Below are 22,707 nucleotides of genomic sequence, written 5' to 3'. Positions count from 1 at the left end.
TCAGTAGTATAAAAAGAAAGGATAAACCAGCAAAGTCTAATATTATCACCAGCATACTTAACTATCTAAATTATTTTTTTTATAATTTGCTTGGGTTTCATATATTTGAAAAAATGTCAGAAAACTCATGCAGAAAATTTCCACTGGCCTTGCACGTTTATCATGTGTGCTCTGATCTTTCATGCTGCTGTTAGTGTGGGCAGATCCATGATTTACACTGAAGTGCTTGATCCACTTTTAGGGGTGACAAGAACTTGCTGAAAACAGCAGAGTGAAGGAAATGTCCTGAATTTTCATCTCCTCGGGGGCAAATCTACGTGGGTGGCTGCAGTGTGTAGTTCAGTGTTCTTTGTGAGCTGGATGTAAATGAGCTCCAGCCCGGAGTTCAGAGGTGTGCCTGAGCTAGAGAGCACCATCTCTCTGCACTAGAGGCTGGGCACAGAGCACTTCGGCTTGTGAACTGGAGCTGCACACCAGTGAGGCAGCGCTGGACCCAGGCACACCAACAGAACTGCCCAGCCAGTCTGTCCTGGGGCTATTCCAAACTATACCTCAGTCTGGAGATGAGAGTTCTTCTTGAAATCTGGGATTTCAGCACATTTACTTCAAGTTCAGGAGGAGAATTTATGGAAAACTACTTTGCTGATGAGCCTTGGTGACAAAAGGAGCATATTTATTTGCTTTTCCCCCTGTCCCCAATAGGAATTAAATGTAAAGTGATATAGATTGCTGATTACAAGTCCAAAAAAAATCACCCAACAACTGAATTAAGGAAAAAACATGAGACAAGAATAAGCAGACTCTTTGGTATAAATCTTTACCCCTCTTAGAAAGCTACAGAATCAAATTCAGTGAGATTTGAGCTTTTTACTGGTAAGGCTGATTTAGCTGAATATGAGGCACTGAATCACTTTAGAAGCTCTATATTTTTGCCATTACAGTGACCTCAGAGTCAGAGGATCAGATCTTCAGCTCCCATTGGTTTAAATTACTTTACATGGCTTTTTCTTAAGCCTTTTAAATAAGTACTCAGCTGCCTACATGATTTGTACCACATCTGAATATTTAGTCTTTAATTAGCAACTGAAAAAAGAGAGATACTGCTCTGTAAAAACAAGCTGTTCATAAAGAGTGAGTGATTCCTCATCTTTGGAACACTTCTTGTACAAGGCTATGTGCCTAGGACACCAGTAGTGACACTGAAGGACAGGCTGGGCTGGAGCTGCAGTTGTTCACAAAGGGATTGGAAGGAGAAATAGGTGCTTTTGTAATGCTGGTGTTGCTGGTTTAATGTGGTTTTTTCCATCATTTGCTCCTGTTGTTGACCAGTTAGTTTCATTTCTTGCTTGTAAGAGTAACTAGAAAAAAACATTTTTGAAGTATGATAATGTTCTTATAAAGTTTTTGTAAAGTCTTGGAACCTGTAAAAATTGGCTGGGATCTGGATTGCAGGAGGACATGAAATAACTGAAAAAACTTTCTACTCTTGTTTTGAAACTGACTCAATTTCGAGTTCACAGGATCCTTTTAATCTTTCAGACAAATCTCTCAAACAGAAAGAGCCGATAAATGTAAGCAGCCTTTTAACTTTATCAGATCAATTGAATGCTGCTTCAGATACAGGATGTAATCAAGTATTACAGCTATACTCTACCCAGGAACTCCTTCTTTTATTTTTTCCCCTCACCTTTAATTTGAAGTTCAGTAGCTGTTTTCTGGATCACAGCTCTGATTTTGAGCCATACAGCATCCACATGCTATCTCCCCCTCATGCTGAGTCTGTTTTTGTGTCAAAACCATAATCCCTTTTCAGCATTGTAACATACCTTCTACCTTTTCAGGCCTTTGACAATGTTTCATAAGTGCAAACCTAGTAGTTACTTTTATACCTTAGTGCCTGAATTGATTTAAAATTATTCTGAAATTGTGGCATGATTCAAGGACATTGAAAAGTTATTTCAGACTTAATTTGTGGTACATAAGGATATCTAACCACTCAGGCTATTTTCCTGGGCACCAAGTTTACCCCAAATGACTCAAAATCAAGTAGGAAAGTCTGTCTATAAGAAATAAAGTTAGGCGATGTTCAGAGACATTATGTCCCCTTTGCAGCATAGGACATCAGACTGGATGACAAAAATAGTCCTTTCTTGCCTTATGACCTACATAAGGTATTACGTTTTAGGAGCCCTTTTGTTTTTCCCCTGGGAGGGAAAGACTACAAAGATCATGCTGGGCTGAGTAACAGGGCAGATTGCAATCTGGTTACCACTGCAGTTCTGTGCTGAGCTTTCAGGGGCTGGAAAGTCCTTGTGTGCAGCAGTCCTGCCTCCAGTTTCACTGTGGTTTCTACAGCTGATGGAGGATTGTCTTGAACTTTTCTGATGTGACACTAGAGCATTGATGTTATTCATAGTGAATATAGCGCTGCAGATGTGCTGGGAGCTTTGTAGTAGGAAAAGACTTATTGAGTGAGGAGTAAAATGAAAAGAATTCTTTTAAAGCTACCTTTTTGAAAAGTTAATTGTAGCAGTGGTGGTGACATACTGTAACACCAAATGCAGTCATTTTTATTTTCAGATGACTTTGTGAAAGGTACATAAATATTTTCTCCCTGCTGGTAAAATGACAGAAATAGTCCAGCAGTGATTATTCTGCATCTCTGTACTGTTTCAGTCCAGATTTCAATGTGGAAACAGGAGGGAAGCATCAGCCCTCTGTCTTGTATTTTAGAAACTGCCACTTGTAAAATGCACATTACTGCAGCATTATACAGTTAACTAGCAGGAGTGGGTAATGAGGGGGCTTTTGCACACCTGCTCCTCCTGGAACAACTTTTTCATAGTTGGGATTTTTTTTTTGCTTTCAGCAGTGAATAGGAAGGCAGGGAGGGCACGCACTGTACATATGCAAAGTGTTTCAGCTGTGATGGAATGGGTTCAAGAGAGGGGTTAACTGGAGTGAAGGAAGCTAGCAGGACTCAGTAATGTGGTGAAATCGAGGCAATCCCTCGCTATCAGCATTTTATCAACAATATAACCTTAAATATTCAGTTCATCACTGATTCATCACTTTAATGTTTATCGTGATCCTTTAATGCCTTGGTTGATTAGATCTATATGCTGCTGTAATACAAAGAACTTGGCCCAAGGCAAATTAGAAGAAAAATTAGAGGAGGAGGGGGAAAAGCCCAACATTGATAAAAGGGTTAATTAAGTGAATTGGAAGGGAAGGTAATGTTTGCTTTTTAAAAAGTGGGGTAATTTTATGTTCAGCATAATTTGAAAGTGGTGCATAACCCACAACAGCCTTGGAGTATTACTGCCTTGGAGTGAAAAAGAAAATAAAGTTCTAAATAATATATGTAAAGCAAATAACTTACCAGTATGGTATGTTATTAGTAATTTTAGATGTGTTTTTGAGGCATTGTTTTTTATTAAAAGCTGTTTAAAATGTATGGTGATTAGAAGCTGTGGCAAGGGGAAAAAAAAGCTTTGTAGGCTTTCAGAGTTGGGTATATGAAAAAAAGCACACAGTTTATCATAGTTCTAGTCCAGCAAAATGCTAGGTGGGAATTCATTGCATATCCTTGTGTACACTTAAGGGAGATATTTACTGGACTGAGTAATATGTGTTGATGAAGTACATGAGCTAACAAAATGCCTGTTAATATAGAATTTATTCAGTGTAAAATCTACCTGAGGAGTCCAATATTGTAATGCGGCCAAAAGGTTTTCTAACAATCATAATGTTTAAAAGTAATTTTCAAAGTCTTTCTGAATTGGGCAAAACAGTGCAGGGTTTTTAGTTTAATTTTCTATATGCTTCTGAATGGATAACAATATTTATTGTGAATTCAATGTACTGATTGAAACTTAAGGAGAGCAGTGTGGACTAAATGGCCAGAATATAAAAGTGAGATTCATGTTCTAAGAAACAGATGAGTCTTTCCTTTAACTTTTTTGGTCAGTACTTCTGCCATTTGCATATCAAGTTCAATTGCAAAAGAAAGTGATGATCTGGTACAGTTAGTTTGCCATTTGTATTTCATGAAGAAATGCATACACATTTCTCCCATGTAAACTTGATTGTACTTAACTGACAGAAAATGCTCACCTGGAATCATCACTTGTTTCATTTTAAAAAAACAGAAAGCAAACCATCCCACTTTCTTCATATTTATTTACAGATCTGCAATTATGTTGGACCTGCAAAAGTAATTGTCCAATTAGTAACTAACGGGAAATATGTCCACTTGCACGCTCACAGCCTGGTGGGTAAATTCTGTGAAGACGGAGTGTGCACGGTTCTCGCAGGACCCAAGGACATGGTGGTGGGGTAAGTCTGGGAGCTCCTCTGCAAACCTGAGCTCTGGGGGAGCATCAGGACTCTAAAAAGCAGTACAGAAATGCTCCTAAGAGGCAGCTCTGGGGAGCACTCGTCTCCACGCTCTGATCTCTGTTTTTTTTTATATCATAAAAAAGAAAATTCAATGGGGTTTTTGTTCACCTTTGTAGAATTTTCCCTAAGCAAGCTAAATTCATTTAAGTGACTATTTTTTTACTTAGAATTTTTGTAGTTTTAGTCTCTTGGTGTGCAGTCTAAATTTGTGTTGTAAGTCCATTCTTTAAAACGCAAGGAGGTATGATCAGAGAAGAGACTAAAATTAGTGTTATCATTTTGTCACCTCTTTGATCAATATTTTACTTCTATTGAAACCTGTCAATAGAAATGTGATGGAAAGCATTAAGAAAATAGGATTAGTAAATTTGAAATTAATGCAGGACAGGTATAAACATGAAAATACTGCATAAGTCAAAATTGTAAAGTTTAAAGCAGAAAGATTATAGTGAAATTGTAGTTGGCCTGTTCTTGTTTAATTTGAAAGAATAATTGTTTATATCAGTAAATGGAGCTGAAGCTCCCAACCGTGTTTTGAGGCTTAGATCAGGTTTCATGCTGGCTGTGAGTTTTAGTTCTGTGATCTCAAGAATGTCTTTGTTGGTGAAGATGATGAAGTTTAAAAAGCTGAGAAGGTTGGGAGAGAGAGATTCTTTTAAACTGTAACTTTTGATGTCCAAGCCCAGTGCACTGACTTTACCGTGCACAACAATTTAAATAGCTTTATTTCAAATGCTCCGTTTCATCTTGAAAAGTTTGGCTCATTTTCTAACCTGTCTTGTTTTTCATCAGATGTTTAGAACCAGCTTTCCTGTCCTCACTTGACCCGCATGAAAATTGAGTTATTGTCTTGTTTTCATACTTCCAAATCTAATTGATTTTTCAATATACCAGCAGATTTTTACAAAAGCACACCTTGTATTTTGGATATTTTTATTCAAATAGATACCCAAACTATCTTGCAGAATGAGCAGAGCCTTCCTTAAAACATTTTATTTGTAAAATACCGCACTGTTTTTAGCTTCTTAGCTTGCTCTCCAAACCATTTTCAACAGATGGAGCATACTCTGAGCAGTTGCTCTGCTTAACAGACACACAGAATGACATATTAATGTCATTGCCAAGACACAGCAAACAAAGTGTGACTACCAGATTTTCCAACATTTTGTAAATTGCTTTCCCAGTGGAAGTCTGAAACCTGACTGATTACTATTTATGCCATAGGAACGTGCACCCACATGATCGCTGTCATAGAATGGTGCGCATTTTACATGTTTTGTCATCTTGACTGAATTTTTCTGGATGGAAAATTCTCCCTCAAACACTAATAGGGTCTAAGTAAACCTGTAGAGTCCTTCTGTAGACTTGGGTTTTGTAACTGCCTCTGGTAAGAGAAAGGCTGCCTATAAGTCTGGCCTAAAGCATTCCCCAATCAAAATTTGGCAGGTTTGCAAATCTTGGAATCCTTCATGTCACGAAGAAGAAAGTGTTTGAAACTCTGGAAACACGCATGATAGATGCTTGCAAGAAGGGATACAACCCAGGACTCCTGGTGCATCCAGAACTCAGCTATCTTCAGGCAGAAGGCTGTGAAGACAGGCAGCTAACTGGTATGTGACAATGATGGCCTGGTTTTAATTGGTGTTTTATTAAAAACAGGCTGAGCTTCTGAAAACACAGATTCCTAGCTGGAAAAAGACCTTGTGTAGGACAACAGCCAATGTCTATGTGCTTTTAAGAGGTGGTGCATTGTTGCTGTGTTTTAGGGAATCTGAAAGGAGTCTGCTGTCAATGCATGCATGAGAATGGAGAAACTTCCTTCCACAGCTGCCTGTACCAACCTCTGCACCTGTATTCTATTGCTATTCTGTTGAATAAGCTCTTAAATAGAGTAATTTTGCATTATTGTAGCAAGACATGATATCCTTAATGAACTTAGGGACCTCCTTTTGAGAGCACTGTTTCATTCAGCTGCATTTCACTCATATTGCTGTAAAACCTGTGGTCTGCTTTGATTTCAGGCACTGCATAGAGGGGCCAGCTGTCTTTCCATCACTCTTAACACCAAGAATTCAGGTGTCCTTAGGGGTGGCCTCCTCCCTTTTCACAACCTTTATAAACTGAGAGCAGAAAGTAGTAATTTTCTGTCTTTTAATTATATAACTTAAGTAAGATCTGAAGCACAAACTGCCAGATGAACGCAGTACAATTTGAATAGCTGCTCTACTCTGCTTAGAAAGGGAAAACCCAATGGATGCTAAACGTAAAGGAAGACATTTCCTCCCTATCTATGCCTTTGGAGGTTTGTTTCTTCTCTCTGTTTTGTTAAGGGTGCCCTACCCTTTGTGTTAATTCCTCTGTCTGTAATTCCAGAACGGGAGAGGGAAATCATCCGCCAGGCAGCCATCCAGCAGACCAAGGAGATGGATCTCAGCGTGGTGCGGCTCATGTTCACGGCCTTCCTTCCCGACAGCAACGGCAGCTTCACGCGCAAGCTGGATCCCGTCATATCCGATGCAATATATGACAGCAGTGAGTGTATTTGGCTTTAATAACTTCTTTAATCAGGGGCAGGCTCTTGTACACACAGAGATGACAGGTAGCTATTGCTGTACATAGACTCATCCAGCCCTGCCTGCCTGGTATTTGATGAAAAACAAGTAAGTACCCATGGATAATTAGCCCCATGTCTGTCAATGTACATACAGTGTCATGCTAGTTTTAATAGATGGTGATGCAAGCTATAGAGGAAGATTTTATTTTGCTGTTCGCATGTTTAATCCTGCCACTTTTATTATGAGGATTTTGTACGTTCTTGTTATATCCATAAGAAGGGCTTGAATTCTGCAGAGTTTTTTTTCAGTTGCTTTCTGTGACAAAGCGTTATTACACAAGATGTGAGGAAAAAAATTACTTTGCTTCTATCTTTGTTGAGATTTTGACCTTTCAGTTTTGCAGACCATCTGCTTGTCCATATTTTAAAAGGTAGTGCAACCATTTCCTTTAGATCTATCAGTATTTTTAGAGCATTCCTTTATTTGTCTTTTTTCTAAGAGAATTTTTTCACTTCATGTTTTCCCCTATGCTGTTAAATTATAGTGACTCATCTTAATTGAACCCTTTCTGCTGCCTGAATTTTCCTTCCTGAGGCTGTGGCATCCCATGTTCTTGATAGTAATTCTGTAATGACTCAGGAAAAGTACCTTTTTTTTCCTTTGTGCATCAGTCATATCTATATTATTGCTTTTTAAGGACAAAGTCTAGATCAAAGTGTACTAAATGCAACTCTTCTGCTATAGTCTGTGCCTTGCTGTTAATTGGGCAATGTAGGTCAAAAATCTTGTCCTAAACTAAGGAGACAAACAAAGGTGACATTTTGTATGCATGTTTCTGCTATTGTAAGTTGCCCCACAGATGTCAGTTACTAGTTTCTGATCTCCCAAGGTGAATTCTTGATTGCTAATTTCAGGAGATCTTTTTGGGTTTTGTTTGGGGTTTTTTTTTGGATACTTTATTGGCACCATTCAAGTCTTCACAGAACAGACAAGAACCTGTGGTAGCATAACTTGCCTGTCACAACTGCTTTCATTATCAGATGATATTTCTGTCTTGAGGACCAATAGTTGTCTGTAGATGCCTCTACTAGGATCTGGGGAGGTGGGCTTTTTTATCACTGTGCAGTACACTGGCCAAAACTGGCATGCTTTCGAGTAAGCCACAGTGTCAAGCAAAGCACTGCAGATAGCAAGAAGCAGCTCTCAGGAGTGTCACTCTGTCAGAAAGCAGGGAGGAAAAAGTTGCATTCTCTTGAACGGCCCTGCTGTCAGAAAATGAGTACTACTGCAGGGTGCTGGATGCAGGTCACTGCTGGGTTACCTTGCTAGTGCAGTAATTGTGCTGCAGTGGCTGGGACCTTATTTTGTAGTTCACAGTTCAGTCAAAGCTTAGGAGATACGGGATTGTCTTTCATATGGAAAGCCCTTGATTTATTCATATTTAAAAAAACACAGACAAATTCAGGTAGGTTGTATTGGAAGCTTGTTTTTCTATTGCATTCTGTGTGTTGTGCTTGGTTGTGTTTTTTGAAGTCTAAATCTGTAACAAAAGTAAGCAGGTTTTTTTCATCTTCCCTTTCAATAGAAGCTCCCAATGCCTCCAACCTAAAAATTGTAAGAATGGACAGAACAGCAGGGTGTGTGACAGGAGGGGAAGAGATTTACCTGCTCTGTGACAAGGTTCAGAAAGGTAAGAGTCATGAGTATTGTGAGGCACGCCAGGGTGTTCATCTGGAGTACACTAAAGCCTCCTGTGCTCTCTTTAGTGTTGTCCTATTCCAATAGTGCAGCAGGATTTGTAAGCACTCAGCCTTTCTGGAAGTCAATGCAACAGTCCAGAGATTTAATAAATCAAAAAAGTCTATTGCAAAGCAAATTCAGTTTTTCTTGATGATCATCTTTGTTCTTCTCAAGTTTCTGCCCTTGCATATGTTCTGGAATTTTGAGGGGTGGTGGGTGCTGGGTGATGTTTGACTCCATTAACTCACACCTGCTCTGAATTATTCTAAAGGTCCTGATTTATTATTAAGTTCCTGATTGTTAAGAGTAAGTATGAGTATTCTCATGGATGGGAGCTGAATGTGTTCAGTACTGCTACTAATAACTTCATTTTTATGTATACACTTATGGTAGAGGTTACTCAGTGTAAACAGATACTTCTGACAGGTTCATTTTCAGTCTCTGCTCATGTGAGACTGTGAGAATGCAGCAGTGTGGATTAGGACACTTTGGTTTTTATTGGAGGATAATGGTTAAATGTGGTTTGTTATATTTGGGCTAAGTAAAAAAGAAAAAATGTGGGAGTGAGGGAGATCCTTTGTATTTTTCAGCTAGAAGTAGTACTTGGGACACCCTGGTGTAGATTACGTGGTAGAGTGGGTGCCCTGTTCTCATCTACTTGGAAACAGTCCCTGCTCATGTTGTTAAAACCACTGTGACATTTTGCATTGGTGCAAGCTGTCGTTTTCCATCTCTCTTTCTTCTAAATGCCCTTCTACCATTTAGGGAAGAGGGAAAACTTTGGGGGCTTTTAGGGACTTTGAAAGAACTATTTTCCTTTAATAGTGCATCTACCCTCTGCCATCAGGAGGACTGAGATAAAACGCAACTCTTACGCGCTAAATAAATAAATAAATATCTGACTCAGTGGAAGCCCTGAGGTGGGGCTTCCCCTCAACCAGACTGGGGTTTCCCCTGACCTCACTGCCTGCAGAAACCTCCTGCCTGAAGGAACTTGAGCATGCAGGACAGCAGGACTGGAAGTGGTGCTTCACAGTCTTGAGACTAGCAGGTGGGGCACCTGCAGGGGAAGCAGTCTGTCTGCTGCAGAAGCCTGTCCTGCATCAGGCACCCTAAGAGACAATAGGCTTTTTCTAGCTTTTTCTTGTGGGAGTGCTGTGGAAGGAATTTCCTGGTGAGATGCTTTTCCTAAAAACATAAATAAATAAATAAATAGAAAGAGAATGAAAGAAGAGTTGTTCAGAGGAGCAGAAGCCAAATGCCATGTTTCTGGCCTGTGCTGTTGGAGGGTGAAGGATCCCTGCTGCCACGCTGCTGGCTCACACCTCCCCAGTCTCTGAGCTGCAGCTCCACCGTGGCACTCTGCCAGCAGCAAGCGGAACTTGAACTGTGGCACTTCAGGTTTTGCTGCAGTTTTTTGAACTGAAACTGTTGGAGGAGAGAGGGTAGTTTCTACATTTCATGCTTCAAGTTCTCCCCTCCTTACATGTTTGTTCCAAATAAGGCTCCTCTGGAATGTTTTATAACCCTAGAATAGGAAGATGATGTGAACCTAGTTCTCTTTTTACAGCTCAGTAAATAGCAACTAGAGTGAAGTCATTAGGATTAGGCTGATGTAAATTTGATGTAAAAAATGTTTTTTCTGCTGTTTTCATAAAACAGATAAAGATAATTGATGTATTGTGTAGTATTTTCATCCAAGAAGTAACCACGTTGATACTTATCTGAAATAACCATAGCCAAAGGTTAAACAAATGCACAAACATCCCAGAGTGTTACTTTCATTCTCTGCAGATGATATTCAGATACGTTTCTATGAAGAGGATGAGAATGGTGGTATGTGGGAAGGCTTTGGAGATTTCTCTCCTACAGATGTACATAGACAGGTAAGTAACAGAGCATTTGTCCTTTGTTAATGATTCTCCCCCACTCTGTAAGATAAGATTATATTATAGTTTGTAAATTATGTAAAAGCTTCTGTATCCCATACTGACCTCCTCTTTGAGTCATTGCTTTCTAACACAAAGACATCTGTAAGATGACTAAGACTATAGTGCAAGGATATTAGGAGAAAGGCCCATTGCTTTAACATGCACCCCCTGTAAAATGGGATAGGACATATAAACAGCTCTGAGAGCTCCTGTGAACACCCTGAGAAAGCCACAGAAGAGATGCTAAAGGATGAGGGGACAAACAGTTCAGTACTGACATATGGGATGTGTTAGCACTTAGCATGGCAGTTCTGTCTTTCCCAAAAGGCTTTAGGAGTCAATCTCAGAAGTGAAACTGAAAGCTAAAATGGAAGTTTATTGTTGTAACAGCCCTTTGCTCTGAGCTTTTGCCTCCTGAGCCCTAAACCAACGCCTTCAAAATAGTGCAAATGCAAAAGCCAAGTTGTCAAAAGCCATGCTGTGTGACAAATATGCTTGTCTTTGTTTCCTTCACAGTTTGCTATTGTGTTCAAAACACCCAAATACCGAGATGTCAATATCACAAAGCCAGCATCTGTATTTGTACAACTGCGTAGGAAATCTGATCTAGAAACAAGCGAACCAAAGCCTTTTCTCTACTATCCAGAAATCAAAGGTAACTCATTAAACCCGTTCTACAGATTGGGTTCTACAGATTGTAGGGTCCCTAGGAATGCTTTTAATAAGATAGAACTGGTTGGGTGAGGAATTTTTGGTTTTAGCTGTTATTTTTAGAAAATGTATTTGCCTCCTTGTTTTGGACAGAGTCAATATGCAGTGTGGTAGGTTTATAATGTGTTTTGTAGGTGGTGGTGCAGGACTGGTAGGCAGTAAATCCGTGCATATTTTCCGAGTGAGGCTTGTTCCTTGCAGGTTCCCTATATGCACTCATGCCTGTCCATACAGTAGATGGCACTCTTCCTCTGAGTTTCTGCCAAATAATACCTGAAGAGATTTTACTGTCAGTACTCTCAGATGAAACCTGAAACCACAACCTGTTTGGTGCCTGGTAGAAAAGGCACATATTTTGCAGTTCTCACCCTTTACCATCATGCCAATGTCACTGATGTTTCTGTATTGTCCAATTGCCTGTACTAGTTTAGTAAGCCCAAGACATTTCTTGTGCAAGCAGGAAAAATGCTGTTTCAATCTCTTGTTTAAAATTTTAGTTGCTTAGAAGAAGTAGAAGAATTGGTATTGGATCTGCTTCCTAAATTAGTAGTGAAAAGAAGTTTAATCAGTAGATCTGTGCCCTTTGAAGTCTGCATTTCAAATGTTTGATGGGAATGACATTGGCAGTCAAGCTTTTAAATACCAATAATGTTGATGATACGGAAATGCCCTAAGTCATAATTGGTGTTTCATTGTATTATCTTTCTGCTTAGGAGTTTACCTGCCTGCAGGTTACACTACTGAATTCTAACCTTGAATGTTTTCTGTGCCTAAAGTAGAGTTGTGTTGAAATAAATTCCCTGTCAGAGTGTCTAAAATAAATGTGCATTAGTGGTGAGAGACTCAGGACAGCTGAGGAGGGCGTAGTGGTGGTCCAAGTGAGTCTACTTCACAACTCGCACAATAAAGTAGCACAAAGCATGAATTCACAGAAGCTTCCAGAGTTGCCAGAGGATTTCTTCTTGGTAATGATTTCAGGAACCTCTTGCACAAGTGTTAAGGGAAGTGAAGTGTTCAACTGCAGAGCAAAATTGCTAGATTTGAAGCAAACCTCTTTTTATGTGCCTCTTAATTGAGTAAAATTAATTCAACATGATGTGCATTTTCAGATCCCCTATACAACCTCATCAAGAAATTACCATTTAGGAACCATTTATATAACCCTTGTTGCAAATGTTCCCACAAACTTAGACCCATGTATGTGGATTTTTTTGTGTTTCTCTGACTAGATTGCTCTCTAGGGTTTTCTCTTCCCGTCAGTGTGAGTATGCCTGATGTGTGCATGCATACATACTTACACATCATGTGTACCTGGAAACAATGCACGTGGCTTTGTCAGTGTACTGGCTCATGTATTCGGCTGTCTCATCTGATGCACTGACTGATGTAATGCATTTCATGCCATAACTGTGCATGAAATTTCTTTTTGTCATATGGCTGTTGAAAACTACTAGATGGTTTAATGAGCAAATGATATTTTGTTCTTTTCTCAACATTTCTACTGGATTTTAACCCATGTAATGTTTGTATCCCTATTTTTGTAGATCTTGTCATGACATTTTCACTTTCCCCAGTCACTGGGATAGTCCTTTTAAACTTTGTGGTTTGTTTTCCAGAGGTACTAAGTCTTATTTTGTACTTACACTATAAAATAAGTTTAGGCTTTTCTTTTCTCCTGCTACTCAGCATGGTTTGACAGTAATATGTCCCTGCCTGAAAATAAGTTGTCTTTGTTCTAGTGGCTGTTACGGTATTTTAAGTAAATCATTTCAAGCAAGCAGAGTTTTCACCATTTCTTGCCATCCCTTAAACAAAAGTTGAAAAGGCACTGCAGGTACTCTGCACTGTTGAAACTCAAAAGTGCCTTGTGATCCTCTGATAAGGCTCCATTTCTGAAGCAGATTTGCTTGGAAGAAGAGCCTGTGCTTGTATTCCCCAAAGGCAAATTTTCTTCAACAAATTTGGTGTTTGGAGCACTTGCTGATTCATGACTTGGCTTAGACACTGAAGAATTTTGGGGCCACTGATCTCCAGGGCTCTCAGTACATGAGACACTTTTGAGGGAAGCTCTGAGCCCCTCAAGACATCCCCATTTGTGTCCCCCGAGTCTGAGCACAAGGCAGTGACATGGCTGAAGAGACCAAGCCAGGCCCAAGCTGTGCTGCTGGTCTGACTGTGGACTTGGCACTGGCTTGTTCTCAGAAGAATTCTCTCTGCTCCAGTATGTACTAAGATTTTCTGCTATTTGGAGCTTGAGGAAGGTTGACTCTTCTGCCACACTCTGTGTTATTAACTGTAACTGTAACTGTAGTGATGCTTTCTGTATGCACACCCTGTGTGTGCTGTGCCTGCCACCAGCAGGACTGACTCCCTGTTCTCTCTGTTCCTTCCATCCCAGATAAAGAAGAAGTGCAAAGGAAACGGCAGAAGCTCATGCCCAACTTCTCCGATGGCTATGGTGGGGGCAGTGGCACTGGAGGTGGTGGCATGTATGGAGGGGCAGGTGGTGGTGCTGGCTCTGGTAAGGCAGCAGTTTTGGGCAAAGAGGGAAAAGGGCTCTACTTTGAGAGCAGGACAGATGTTTATGCTGATTTTTAAGATGTAAAGAGGATTTTGTCTCCTGGGCATATTAGACCTGACTCTGTTGCCTTTATTGTGTTTACTGTTACTCAATTCAGTCAAGCATCTCCTTATTCTAAACACTTCATCATGCTGTTTGCCTTCCCACTTTGGGAGCTTTGTTGCATCCTAGAGCCTTGGAGGTGCTGAAATTCATGACACAGCTCAGTTCAATATTATTGTGGGTGTCTAAACAGGTTTTGAACTGTTTCTTGGACCTCAATTGGAATTTGGCACATTAACTCAGTGCAAAAAACTGTTAAAAAATTGGAGATGCTCTTTAGTAAATTTTCTACTGTGCTCTATCTGTTGAAGTCAGAGTATATCTGATATGCAGGATCGTGAGAGCATTGCTTTAGTTCTTGCAGCTGAGCATTAAAAACCTATAGGTCAGCAAATGTCACCTGAACCACAACCCTTTTTTTAGAGCAAGAAATAGAGCAGCAGTTTTCAAATTGCTGCATGTGTTGCTGGCAGCACATGTGTAGCATAACACCAGAATACAAATGTGTTGTAATCACAAAGATTCAAAAGCACAGAGGCAGCTTGTGATGTCTCAGTTGCGTTTCAGAGGAGAGACATAGCGATACTACATTTGTCTGGTGTTGTGGTTGTTGGGGTAGACAGTGTCACTAGCCAACCACATAGAATTTCTTTGGATTTTTGAAGGGGTAGGGGAAAGCTCATCTTCAGCCTGGAAAATTAATTGGATGGAATAAAGCAGAAGGTGCAAAGAAAACAAAAATTCAGTTCTTTAGGTTCATTGTTCTTTTTGATGGATGTAATCATTTTTAGGATGTAATTCTATTGATTCTTAATCTTTCTCCATTCTCTAGGGTTCAGTTTTCCTTCATATGGATACTCTGCTTTTGGAGGGATGCATTTCCCTGGTGCAACAAAGTCCAGTGCTGGCATGAAACATGGTAACAGCATAAATGTCTTTTTTCCAACAGTCGAATTGAGTTTGACTTGTATTTTTTTCTACAGTATAATCCAAAGTGTCAGGCAGGTCTAGCAAAGTGTGCTGGAGAGGGCCTCTTCTCAAACCTCTGACAGAGGGGTTTCTGTAGCTTACACTGCCCTGCTTCTCTTTTTTCCTCTGCAAGTGTAGTTTCTTTTTAGTCTGCAGTCCTGAGAAGCAGTGACCAAAACCCCTCCACGTGCTTCTGTATTCAGGGTATTGTTTCAAGCAGCAGCCCTCTTGCTTGCTTGAATGTGCTAATTACAAATGACCAAGGACTAGACCACAGAAAATGTATCTTCCTGTGTTGCCACAGTCTGGTACTACCTTGTAGCCCAGAAAAATCAATAGAAAAGATTAAGTTAATAATAAGGATACTCTTGGCTCCCTAAAATAGGAAGGTAATTTCAGATGTACGTGTTGATTACTCTGTAGATACTTCCAGAGTCTCGGGTATGAATTTGCTGTTAAAAAGAAAAAATATGTCTGAATAATTCCACTGGATTTTGTGTGAGCACTTCAGTACTCACAATCTTGTACCATGAAAAGAATGGTAAATCTGTTGTAATATATAAAAGTTTGTTTCTAAAGTAGAGGCTGTCAAAGACTTAACATCACTTTAGGGCAGTCACATCACTGTGTCTGTCCATGTGTGTTGGCATCTGGAATATCATTATTCATGAGTTTAGTGATAAGTTTTAGATTGAAGTAAAGTGAAGATTGAAGTAAATTTTTGTATTCATTTTTCAGGGTTTGGTTTTGTCTAGTTGAGTTTTATCATTTGTATTAAAAAAGCAATGGTACTGAAAATTAATTATTCTACTTTTTATTAGAAGGTCTATCAAATTACACAGCTGAACAAGACAGAAAGAGCTGTGATAAACAAAATGACCAATGGGGCATGAAATGTGATGTGAAGATGGAAGCTGTGGAGAGCAGTGAGTGCAGAACATCTGCTGTTCATGAGAAAAAGGAGGATTCTGGTTTTTCCTGTAAGACTGAAGTGAGCGAAGCAGATTGCAGGTGGCAGGGTAAGTGAGCAAATAAATCTGTTTAGAGTAAATCAAACTGCAGTACTGCAAAGCAAGCATTAAAGGTTTGGAAACTCCAAAAATGTCTGTTCTCAGAACATGAAAATTGCCCAAGATCTAAGGTCTATCCCTATACCTAGTTCTGTAGATAACCTTCCACCTTTCTACTGCCACTGGACACTTGAGTTTCTGCTTGTCATGCAAGGAGATGAGACAGCTTTGCCTGCTGGACATGTTAACACTGCCTTTGAATAAACTTGTGTGAGCAAGGAAGCTGCAAGCAGTGAAGGCACAGGGAATGTAACTCAGCAGTTGATATTTGGCTTTTGATATTTGAGAGACTTTAATGGATGAGTTAATGGATGTTAGCGACTTGCAGGTCTTCCCTGCAACACTGTTGAACTGTGTGCAAAGTAGCATTACTGGTTTGAATTTAAAATGTAAAGGTACCTGTTTACATTTGGCAAGTACACAGTGAAATAACAGTAGCAAAGTGTTATACATCAAAGTAATGCCTAAAAATTTTTGCTCTTTATGTATTTTTCATATATTTGTAGCTTTGTAGACCATTAATATGTGGTTTTACAGTTCCTGGTATTTTTCCTACCCTTTCTTTTAGATTGTAGAGGAATAAGCTAACCTTCTAACACACTTCTGAAATACTGTTTAGTCTTATTTTCGAGTAGAGAGCCTACAGAAAGAACATTTTGTTTTCCAATCAAAATCTTAGAAGACATAAAAGAAGTGGGGCAAAGAAGCCCTGGACCAACGCCACTGGTGCAATACCTAGGGGAAAAACTTCCTAACCAACTGCTCTCCTAATTGGACAATGTTTGTTACATAGGATAATTTGTTAAACTTACAAAAACTGTAGAAATCTGTTCCTGGGTGTGCCCATAGCCCATAACTATGGACACACCTGGAAGCTTCTAATAAAGAACTGCTTTTTTATCTTACCATTTTAATACTGTTGTAAGGGGTTTTGTCTTTTTATTTCAGGCAACAAAACAAAAGGAGGAGGAAGGGAAGGGTAGTCATCAGAACTGGTTTAGCAGCAGAGTTCTAAAAATTATAAAGACTGCAAATCACCCTTTCCCAGACAGCAAGATGTGCATTTCCTGGATTGCTTTGGTTTTTTTTTTTGGAACAGTTGATGGACATTTTTTGAAGGATTTGAGTAATTATGCTTAGCATCAAAAAAAAAATAGTAGTTGGACTAGAGAGACATGGTATTGGTAAGAATTGAGCACAAAGGAATTTCTTGGTTCTGGTTTTTACCAAGTGCAACATGATCTAGACCACTTTTGTTATTCCCTGGATCAGGGAGGGAGCACATTACCTTGTGTGTGTCAGCCCTGTCTGACACTTGCTATTAAGAGCACCAGAAACGTGTGCCTTGAGAATCCAGAGTGGCACAGGAGGTGGGCTGTAGTTGTAAACACCTCCAAGGTGGAGCTTCTTGTGGTCTGAGAACAGATGGTGCTGAAGCAACCTGCTGTTTGTAGTTTTGGTTGTGATAAATCCCATGACTGGTTCAGAGATGAAAATCTTGTGCTGATAAGAAGTAGCAGCAATGTACATTTAGCTGTCATGAGGGAGCTGAATTGTTTACTTGTTTTCCAAACAATTGAGATTGTAGGCAGGAAGCTGACCTTTTTTTTTAATCCATTGTAATGGAATGAAAGGACGCAATTTCTAGCTCCAGATTATACAAAGAATTGGTGCAGAAGAACAGGCTCCATAAAATAGCTACTGCAGGCTAGATCATTTGGTTATTAGACTAAAAGATACATATAATATTTTGAAGGCTATCTTTCCTATGTATTTAATATGGAAAACCAGGAAATTTGAACATGCAGTTCTTTGATCTTTGAAAATACGTATAATGAGAAAAGACTGAACTGCTTAACACCCTTTAACCTGAATATGTATCCTGAATATAATACATTTAGTGTTAAGAGGTAAATAGCAAATATAAATCCATCAGCCCAAGCACATAGTGCAGCAGCCACAGGGATGTACTGGCCAGAACAATAAGCTCCATGGATAGCTGAGTAAGTCTGTGCCTTACAGCAGTGATGAGTTCCTGTTCATCAGGGACACACTTCTGACCCGGTTAAATGCCTGGTTTTGTGTAGCTGGAAATCCTGGCTATTGTCTCCCCATGTGTGCTTTAAATGACACAGTCTGTTGTACTTGTTTGCACTTTGTAATTCCCAGCCTTACAAGGTTTTATGGAAACATGAAACTGTTTAAAATACTGGCTGGTTTCAGATGATACTGTCTCTCAGAATGACGCTGTAGTCAAGCTCATCTGTTTCATTTTCACTAGTTTCTTGCTGATACAGAACCACAGAAGTATTGACAGAGCAGCTAGAGTTACTTTTATCCGCAAATGAGTTTCTTTTCTCCCATTTCTCCCTTCTGCCTCCCCACCATGACAGCTTCTGCTTTTTGAAATCGCAGTGGGCTGTCCATTTTATAATTCTAAAATCAGGAAACAAGTACTAACCATTGCAAAAAAGTGAAATGTTTTAAACAGAAGAACACACTCTCTGTGTTGCTGCTGTGCAGGCTAGACTGCATGATTTGAGTTGGAGAAGGAGTGCAAAGCCCTGCATTTATTCCATGCATTTATTCAGCTTTTCTCTGAGCTTCTCTGCATTGTTTGATGGGTCACTTAGGCTTCCCGTGCCTCAGGTTCCTCAAGGAAAAATGACTCAGACCTGCAAGTTCCAGATCCAATTTCTGCTCCTTTTGTCTCATTTCACACAACTGCACATCAGTGCTGTTAATTTCAGTGCCAGTCAAACCAGAGGGAGCTTCCAGATTTGACTGTTCTCAGGGTTCCTGCTGCCTGAATGTTCAGCATGCACCTAGTTTTGCTTCCTAGGCATTTGTTCTCTCTGTCCTTACCTCTCAGAAGTAATTAGCAACCATCTCAGTGAAGCAGTGAATAATGCCTGGTGCTGTATTTCTGTGACAGCACAAGTGCCTGTCAAAAGTAGGTGGTGTTCCAAGGAAAAGAAGTGAGCTGATGACGAGGAAACTTTGTGTTGCAGATGCCCTGTTCCTGGAGAAGGCCCTGCAGCTTGCCAGGCGCCATTGCAATGCTCTCTTCGATTACGCCGTAACCGGAGACGTGAAGATGCTGCTGGCGGCTCAGCGCCATCTCACCGCTGTCCAGGATGACAATGGGGACAAGTGAGTTGACCCCACTGCACTTGCTGGGTTGAAACCAATGGGTTTGGGGGCAGAATGGTGCTGTCAATTTGTTCTGTCCCTCATGGGTGCCAATCACTGATGGCACCATTTCCCCTTTCTGCTCTTTGGGAGAGGTACAGCTGTGATTTAGACACTTTCCTTTCATTTGCAAAGAAGTCATGTACACCATAAATGTCATTGATCCAGTACCTGTCAGAAAATAATCTGGTCATTGAGGGTATGTTGAGCATGCTGTGACTTTGAGTTTCTTTGCCCTTTTTTACTTAAAATCTTGACTGAGCATGAATTGCTGTGCTTGCATCATGATACACAGTGTATGGGGATCCTCAGCTTGGTGCTGAAGGAGAGGGCCCTGCTTTTTATTCCATGCAAGTCCCTAAGTCTTCATAGGATGCTTTAAGTAAGAGATGCACCAGGAGAAACAATACCTGGAGGGTCCATATTGCATTTCTCCTGCTGACATCAAGTTCTTTCCAGAGGACATTATTTTGCTCTTGCTTATGTCTGTACTGTACTGTTGTCTTCCAAGGGATTGCACAGATGCTTGTGGCACTCAGCTGCTAATTTTTGCAGATCAGTCTTTTAATAAGGTGAACTGGAGTGGAAATCCGCTTTGTTACTTAACAGCCATGCAGGTTCTGTAGAATTCAGAGTGAAGTACTGTGAGGAACTAATGATCGGTAGTTATTTAAAACAAAATTCAGCAAAAGGGCTCTGAACAAATGCAAAGATAATCTCTTGCATAAGCAAGTGACACTATCACGTCCTTACTTTTTAGCTGGCAGGCCGTGTGCAATCACCTACATGTCCTTAAATTGTAGTGTTTTCATCACTTTTAGAAGCCAGCTAAGCCTCAAGGTGTCTAGCTGGAAGGAAGATCTCAAGTGACTGAGACCTGTATCCCACTGTTCAATTACTCTGAGAAAGGCTACAACTTTCACTCCATTTTCAGTGAAAATAGGCTTCAGATTACAGAAAGAGGACTGCACAATCAGAGAGAGCTACTTTACAAGCTTTGCTTTCCAACTGGAAACCTAATGTCTGCTTTGAGATAAGCAGGAACATGAAGGAGGTGGGACCTAGCAACAAAATCTACAAGTGCTATGGACAGTACAGCTTCTGTGTTTAAGAAAAAAAAGGGGGGACTTAGAGGAGTATTGAGCAAGTAGGGCCTGCATTTAAATACCAAAAAGGTGCTCCTCCAATTTGGACTTGCAGGGCATTTTAACTAAGTTAAAATACTTTTTAGAATTATAATAAATAGTTGTTTTCTTGCTGAATCAAGAAATACCTGCAAGTATGTGAGGCTCAAGTTCACATTGCCTTTCTCCTGAGATGGATTTATTCTGTGAGCATAGTACATATCTGTATTACTTCACAATTTTTTGATAAAGCAAAGCTTTGGTGATTGTCTTCCAGCTCTCTTGGGGGAGAAGAAAAAGGTCAAAATTAATTAATAAATTGCCCTGGTTTACACTTTAATAATTAAAATTATATGGCAACTAGAAAGTTTTTGATTAAGCCTTTTAGAAAACTTGGCTGTCAACAATTTATGGCCTTGAGACAGAACCCAGAAATCTGTGATTAGTGTATATTTACAGTGGACACTCAGTGACACTGGCCGTGACTGTACTTATACCAGTACCATTGCTCTGTAGATATCTGATGGCTCTACAGCGGTGCTCAAATGCATCTTTTCATGCAGGAATGTTTAAGAAATGGAACTGACCTTTTGTGGTCTAGTCAGCAGCATCATGTATAATGGTAGGGTAAAATTAAAATACTTGCTGCTGAAATGAGAACAAAAGTGGAAGAACAAATGTGTTTGGAGATTTGGAAATAAAATGTCAGCATGATTCAGAGCAGGGTGAAAAGCATCTGTCAGAGCAGAGGAACAGCACTTTTCCAGTAATGGTGAGACTGTTTGTAGATCACAGGGGAGCTGAAGGAGGGAAGGTGCGTGATACTTCCAGCAGCAGTATATAGAATCAACAAGAAATGCCCTTTAAGGATAAGTTTGGTTTGTAAATTTCTTTTCCTGTTTTAAAGGAAAAATTTAAATTTCTTTTCTTATTTTAAAAAATATCTTCTGGTTTTGACTGTTCTGTCTCAATTTCTGGATGACTCCTTGCCCTGAATGTCATGGAACTTCCTTTTTATTTTTCTGACAAAAGTGTAAATCTGAGACAGTTCAGGTGTTTCTGGAGTGGCGTAACAGACACACCACATGTCCTGTGCTGATATTTTGTGTCAGCAGCAGCTTGCTCAAAGATGAGTCTAGAAGGTGTGCCAATGAAGGGCTTGGCAGGGTATGTTCCAAAACAAAGGGCATGATTTTCAAATGAAGTCCTAAGGTAGCAAGGCAAATGGAGCTGTGTGGGCCAGGAGTCACGGATTGATAACCTGCCTTTTCCTGGTGCCGTGTAGCACGTCCAGCCCCCACTGGCAGTGAGGGACCTGCCTCTGGAGAAGAGCACAGGAAGGGCCATTGCATTAACCCAGTAGAAGTGACTTGCTGTGCAGTCACTCGTGTCTCAAAACAGGTGCTTATTTGGCATGATGCCTCTGGCCACTGTTGCAAATCCTGTGGTTGTTAGTCACTGGGCCTGAGTCCTTAGTCATTTTTCTGTTTGAAAATAAAATGAAGAAAAACCCACAGATCTGGGGAAACCCGTAAGGGAAAATCTGCTTTGGTAGCACAGAGGCTTGTGGAAATTCTGCAGGAAGGTTTTCACAGTAAAAAGTATTTATCTGCTGCATAATTCCAAATTTGAAAAAAACAGCAAACCAGCAGAGAATCTGAGGATTTCTGAAATAATTCTTTTGTGCCACACATTTTTTATATTAGCCTAGTAGTTAAGTAATGCTGAGGGCCAGCAAAAGCCATCCTGAGTTTGCTTTGGTGATCGAGGGGTTAAACAGTTACCTTCTGACCTTTTCGTTTCAGTGTTGGGATTCATTTTAGGTCTTGATATGTAGTGTTGGAATCATTATCTCTAATAGTCAAGTGTTTATATCAGAATGCATTCAGATCTACAGCAAAGCCTTGAAACTTTTGTAATAAGTTTGAAAACAGTGTAAATTTGTTAATCTGTTTTTTGTTTTTGTTTCAGTGTCCTTCATTTAGCAATTATCCACCTTCATACTGAGCTGGTGAAAAACCTCTTGGAAGTGATGCCCCGTTTGAATTACAATGACATCATTAACATGAGAAATGACCTCTATCAGGTGAGCAGTTGTGGGGGTATAAGTGTTGCTGATTGTTTAGCCAGTAAAAAAGAAATTGCACAACTTGCTATCTGTGGGAAGAGATCAGACTGATGCAAACAAGTTTAGAAACAAGGATATACTGAAAGGTTGTGGAGGAAAGAGAGCATGTTGTCACTGGTTTAGTCCATAATTCTCTTGATGGTAACAGAAGTTTCTCCATGTGCTAACTGTGGAACAGGCCAAAAAGAGTAAATTCTTCAGTTCATGGCTTCACTATTTGGCTTCTCTGTCACTAAACCAGAGGGGTGTGGATTACAGTGTGC

At 40.0% G+C, this 22,707-nt stretch overlaps 1 protein-coding gene across 5 annotated transcripts in view; it reads left to right on the top strand.

Moving 5' to 3' along the window:
• The window catches only part of NFKB1 (nuclear factor kappa B subunit 1), a 58,205-nt gene that overhangs the window by 25,685 nt on the left and 9,813 nt on the right, over nt 1-22,707 (top strand). For 3 of the 5 annotated variants that reach the window (XM_074541098.1, XM_014265394.3, XM_026792010.2), the window contains exons 6-16: nt 4,190-4,338; nt 5,848-6,011; nt 6,775-6,933; nt 8,542-8,646; nt 10,491-10,582; nt 11,144-11,282; nt 13,737-13,859; nt 14,794-14,880; nt 15,752-15,949; nt 19,012-19,153; nt 22,288-22,402. In XM_074541098.1, the coding sequence (XP_074397199.1) occupies nt 4,190-4,338; nt 5,848-6,011; nt 6,775-6,933; nt 8,542-8,646; nt 10,491-10,582; nt 11,144-11,282; nt 13,737-13,859; nt 14,794-14,880; nt 15,752-15,949; nt 19,012-19,153; nt 22,288-22,402 (1,473 nt within the window). The remainder of the gene's footprint in view (nt 1-4,189; nt 4,339-5,847; nt 6,012-6,774; nt 6,934-8,541; nt 8,647-10,490; nt 10,583-11,143; nt 11,283-13,736; nt 13,860-14,793; nt 14,881-15,751; nt 15,950-19,011; nt 19,154-22,287; nt 22,403-22,707) is intronic. The other 2 variants (XM_026792011.2, XM_074541097.1) reach the window with 1 other exon arrangement.

Source organism: Zonotrichia albicollis, chromosome 5 (assembly GCF_047830755.1).
Source record: "Zonotrichia albicollis isolate bZonAlb1 chromosome 5, bZonAlb1.hap1, whole genome shotgun sequence".
Classification (NCBI taxonomy): Eukaryota; Metazoa; Chordata; class Aves; order Passeriformes; family Passerellidae; genus Zonotrichia; species Zonotrichia albicollis.
This window is presented reverse-complemented; position numbering and strand designations above follow the sequence as displayed.